At 44.8% G+C, this 5,071-nt stretch overlaps 1 protein-coding gene across 1 annotated transcript; it reads right to left on the bottom strand.

Annotated features, from left to right (window-relative positions):
* Nucleotides 1–249: 249 nt before the first annotated feature.
* Nucleotides 250–4,588, bottom strand: LOC123996320 (transcription factor MafAa). Its single transcript, XM_046299675.1, has one exon. The coding sequence runs from the start codon at nt 3,391–3,393 to the stop codon at nt 2,464–2,466; it is 930 nt and encodes a 309-aa protein (XP_046155631.1). The 5' UTR covers nt 3,394–4,588; the 3' UTR covers nt 250–2,463.
* Between the last annotated feature and the right edge of the window lie 483 nt (nt 4,589–5,071).

Raw genomic sequence — 5,071 nt, 5'->3', positions numbered from 1 at the left:
TGTTTAGAGTCTTTGTTTGCAGGCCTACTGAATAAACATTATTTTTACGGCGTACATTTTCAATGCTTGAAGGTACATTTAAACGAAAGACATGGGAAGAGATGAACAGATTTTGGACATAACTTTTTATTAAACATTATGAAAGCAAGATTCTAAATAACATTCCATCTTGAAACATTTAATTGCCTTGAGTTATTGACACGTTCGGACATTTAAATGTTTCTCGAATAAATATATAGAAATCATATAGGCTATACATTGACAGCACTGTGCAGAAGATACTTCGCCATGTTGCCGGGATGCGAGAGTGTTTACGTCACTTTGGAATTCTAAAAATTCTAACTAACTTCAAGACCATAAATACAGGTTCAATCTCGGTGGCCAACAACATAACTCTGCTCTATATTGACGGATTGAGTAATTCATGAATTGATTGAAAGATAATTGATCAATATTGATTTGTTTCACTAAAACATGACTAAATTTGTCAAACCAGAAAAAACACCAAAATAAATTATTTCGTTGAAAGTTAAGACTAATTGATTTGCATCACAAGGATATTAATATATTTTTAACTAAACAGTATCTTGGGAGGTAGAAAACAACATCTCTCTCCCACTCCATTTTGATCCGATTTGCAAACACCTCTCATAATTCTCCTTGTCTTGTCAACCTAGCTGTAATTCCTGCATATGTCGCCATCAGCCTTGCACTAACTGGCATTGGCAAGGTGGTTCAGTACTTCTGCACAATATTGCACATCATATATCTAGGCAGCAGGTAACACATGTACCAGGGATTTCTTGTTGACAGAATAATGATTTTTGACTTAATCATACCCTCAGAGAAAAAGATAATCATTGACAATCCAAGCATCCACCAGGCATCTTTCTACACATCAGATAAAACAGAATAGGCTATATTGAGCTATAAGACACCGGACTGCGGAATTATTCAATTATTATTCACAAGCCATTAGATCACCTTTATTGTTCTTATACCTCAAATTGTACACTTTTTAAAAAGTAGAAATCAATTTATTAAGAGTTTAGTTAGGTTGGTGCATAGAGTTTTAGCAGCGAATGCAGTCCTTATATTTGTAGCTACATTAAGTAAATCACCTCATCGAATGTTTCTATTCACCTTATTATCATAACAGTAATACGCAACAAAGGTCCTATCAATATAAAAAAATCCCAAATGTTTCTCATCTTAGTACAGTTAGACTTCTTGTTTACATCATACATGTCTAGTAGAAGTAGGAAGTTATCGTAGACTATTTGCATGCTGTAAGATAGTCCTAAAACATTGCATTAAGACGTTCTGAATCATCATCATCAAGCAACAAAAGTTTTAAAAGGTAACACAATAACTGTTCTATACACATATACACGTGGGAATAAATAGTCTCAAATCTGGCTCAGTTAATCATCTCTTTTTGTTTAGTTTTTCTTTTCATTTAAAACAATAGAAAAATCGATTGAAAATAGCGGGTAAAACGCATCCATTTTGTAATAGCAGATTACTAGTTCTGGTCGCAGGTTATTCTGCATTCTTTATTACATCTCTCAGAATTATAGGGGATAAAGTTGTGTTTTTGCATACCCAGGCCTTACTGCAGAGAGCGATGAAAGAGGCGAAGCAAGAGAAGAGGAAAGAACCATGGGCCATGCTTTCCATAACATATAGGGGTGAGAGGATTGGAGGTTTGGGGTACCATACATGTCCTGCATGCAGGGTTACTAAAAGGGATGGAAACTAGACTTGCAATATTCAAAAGGTTGCCTTTTCGTTAACGGGGAAGAAAGGCTATAGCATGTGCCCCTCCATCATCACAGTCGGATCCGTCGACAGGTGTAGGCTATTGCTTTTTCTGTGGTTCGCCCTCTTTCATTTCAGTCCCAATATGATAAATACCGGTTTCTCTTCCTTGATTCCCCCCAGTTTTAAGACGCTGGAGTCTCTCTTTTAAGACACCATATAAGGAATCAAAACAGTTTTCAGTTTAGTTTTTCTGTCTGGTATACTTTGACAAGTTTGATTCATATTTTCCATAAAGACTTCAAACGTTAATCAGGGTTTCTCTGAGATCTATTGCATCATAAACTAATAATCAGTCTATTGATTTGACAGAGTATGTGATCCAATGTCCATGTCAAGAGGTGTTGGTGTATTGAAGTTAATCCAAAACACAATCTTTAAGACTTCCAACAATCCAACAATTATATCTGCGCACATTGATTACTTACTGTATGCGCGCATCCACCTTGCTTATTTCTTTAAATAAATATAAAGCATTATGTTATGTTGTACATTTAAAATGTACACTGATAGCCGCCCCCCTCCCCAAAAGGAATAACTGTAATAAAAAAAATGTAAACTGAGAAAAATACAAATAATAGTCATTAAAAATATTTAAATAAGTTTGAAGGGGGAAAAAGTCTTATGCCATGATTCAGTCTCTTACATGAAGAATTCAGTGGAGGCCGGTTTCCCGTGGTTCCCGTTAGAGGGGTCTCTGTTATTGTTACCGGGCCCGCCACCGTTGTAGCTTCGGCTCGCGAGCTTCTCGTACTTCTCCTTGTAGAGATCTCGCTCTTTGGCCAGGCGCGCGACGTCCTGCTTCAGCTGTTCCACCTGGTTTAGGAGCGTGCACTTCTCGCTCTCCAGCATGTGCCTCTGCTGCACCCGCTTGTAGCGGCAGGACTGTGCGTAGCCCCGGTTCTTAAGCGTGCGCCTCTTCTGCTTCAGGCGGATCACCTCTTCTTTGCTGAACCCCCTTAGTTGCCGATTGAGCTCGCGCACCGTCATGCTGACCAGCTGGTCGTCCGAGAATCGGTCCTCGAGGCGGTGTCCATGGTGGTGGTGGTGATGGTGGGTCTGGTGATGGTGGCCGGCCGAGGCCGTGGACAGGTCCTCCCCTACATACTGCTGGCCGCGGAATCCCTCGTAGCCCTGGTGGTGGTGATGGTGATGGTGGGCGTTGCCGATGAGTGCCTCCACGGCGTCCTCGGGGGTCAGATTGAGCGCTTCGGGGTTAATGTGGTGCTGGTAGTTGGGGATCCAGTACAGGTCCTCCAGGTGCGGCTTTCCGCCCGAGCTCTGGGGGTTGCTGCTTCCGCTGTTGTTGCTACTGTTGACGCCGTTGGCCAGGTTTTGGCCCGACTGGCCACCGGGGCTGGGGGCGCAGAAGCTGGGCGAGGAAGGCACGGAGGAGCAGGGCGTGCTGAGAGGGGTAGAGGAGAGTGATCCCGGGGGGAGGCGGTGGCAGTAACGGTCAGCCTCTGGAGGCTCCTTCTTTACTTCGAACTTCATAAGGTCGAAGTCGTTGACATACTCGATGGCCAGGGGGCTATTGGGCAACTCTGCGCTCATGGCGAGGTCGGTGGCCATGTCAGTCCATGCGACGACTCCCGCCCTCACAGCCAAACCGACACCGGGCAGGACAACGGGCAGTCCTCGCGGATGCAGATTGCTTCTTCGAAACGAAGAGGTCTGTGTGACGTATATATAGGCACGTGCACACGCCCGGTCCCTATGCGTGGGGTTGTGAGATTGGATAGAAGAGGGGAGTAGACTACTTCGTATTAAGCTGCTAGTCCTTAAAACAACTGCTATTTATAGCGGCGCATATGTAAGTGTGTAAATGAACTTGTACACCTGCCAGTTTGCCGCTTCTCTTGTTGACAACTTATCCCAGGTCAAATGCACGCTTTAATACCACGGGCCAGGGCCGGTTGAAACTGGAGCCCCCGGTGAAATTTGTCGACACCAACCTGTCTTGTCCTCGCTTCACCTCTGGACCTGCTCGCGCCCTCTGATTTAATGTCCTTGAGTGAGCAGATGATAAAGCAAGCAGCACTGTGGATGGATTGTATCTTCTCTACTGTTCTGGCTGCTCCTTTTCTGGTGTTATTGTGGTCAAGTATTTTACTGTATCCTTCTTCGCCTCCACTGGCGCGAGGACAGTGTTTGCTACAGTCATTCGAGGGTGAGAAAGCAGCAGGCTCGCGGTTGAAGTTACTGCAGCATGTGTTACACAGGACCAGAATAAAACTTTCCACACATGACACGGGCCCACGACAGCCCAGAACAAGAGACACGCACGTGTAAAAGATGCGTAAACATGTGCCAAAGTCACTTTCTGCATCTGCAGGAATCCACAATGGAATGGTTCGGAGGAAAATACGCTCTCAGAGTTCTTACAATCAAAAAATAGGTGTAGATATTAAAAATAGATATTTCCTTAAGTGGTGTTAAGACACTGGAGAGTGGTCCAGTTTCTGAATGGTCAGTCCAGATTTATCAGGTTGCGCTTTACTTACGAATGCGCCCGTCCCTACGGTACACGGTCCTTCCCTTCACTCTGGGAACCTTGCGTCGGTCCTCGCCGTCCTTCCCTTCACTTTGGCAGCCTTGCGTCGGTCCTCGCCGTCATTCCCTTCACTCTGGGAGCATTGTGTACTGCGTGTGAGAGAGAGAGATGAGTGTGTGTGTGTGTGTGTGCGTGAGGCGATAAATTCCTGTCACAGTTTGTTTTCTCTATCGGGCAGATAGTCGTTACTTTGAGTTCTGCCGTGCAGCGCAAGCAAGCAGTTTCACTAAGACGCTGGGAAAGGCAATGTGCACTTTTAAAAGACACCACGCATCCGACCCGCCCACCCCGAGGTGTGACGGACCAATGGGAGAAGATGAAAGCAGAGGATTTGCATTTTCCTATAGCAACCTCGAGCTGACCAGCCGGCAGCTGAACTGACAACGCAGGCTTGCGGAACAGGTGCCTCTCCCCCTCTAGTGACGGAGCTTGTGCTACTGCACAGAGAGGAGAGAGGCAGGCACAGGGAAGGTACGCGCAAGGCGCACTGGATGGAAAGGCGATAGCTGTGCTGCTTTCTCTGAGAAATACATGTTTACTTGGAACTGTGTGAACCCTTACTACATTAGATACATATACATTATTATGAAATGTGCCTTTGCACGACATGTCTCAGACGAATAGTGCCCAATAGCTTTGGTAGCTTGGATTGTAGGTGAAAAGTCTCATTTAAACACTCCTGGAGTGTAGGCCTAT

The sequence above is a fragment of the Oncorhynchus gorbuscha genome, linkage group LG15 (assembly GCF_021184085.1).
Source record: "Oncorhynchus gorbuscha isolate QuinsamMale2020 ecotype Even-year linkage group LG15, OgorEven_v1.0, whole genome shotgun sequence".
Classification (NCBI taxonomy): domain Eukaryota; kingdom Metazoa; phylum Chordata; class Actinopteri; order Salmoniformes; family Salmonidae; genus Oncorhynchus; species Oncorhynchus gorbuscha.
The sequence above is the reverse complement of the archived record's forward strand: the minus strand, read 5'-3'. Positions and strand labels throughout refer to the sequence as shown.

Excerpts from the sequence above, each read along its gene's own strand:
- LOC123996320 (XM_046299675.1), bottom strand. The coding sequence starts at position 3,393 with ATGGCCACCGACCTCGCCATGAGCGCAGAGTTGCCCAATAGCCCCCTG.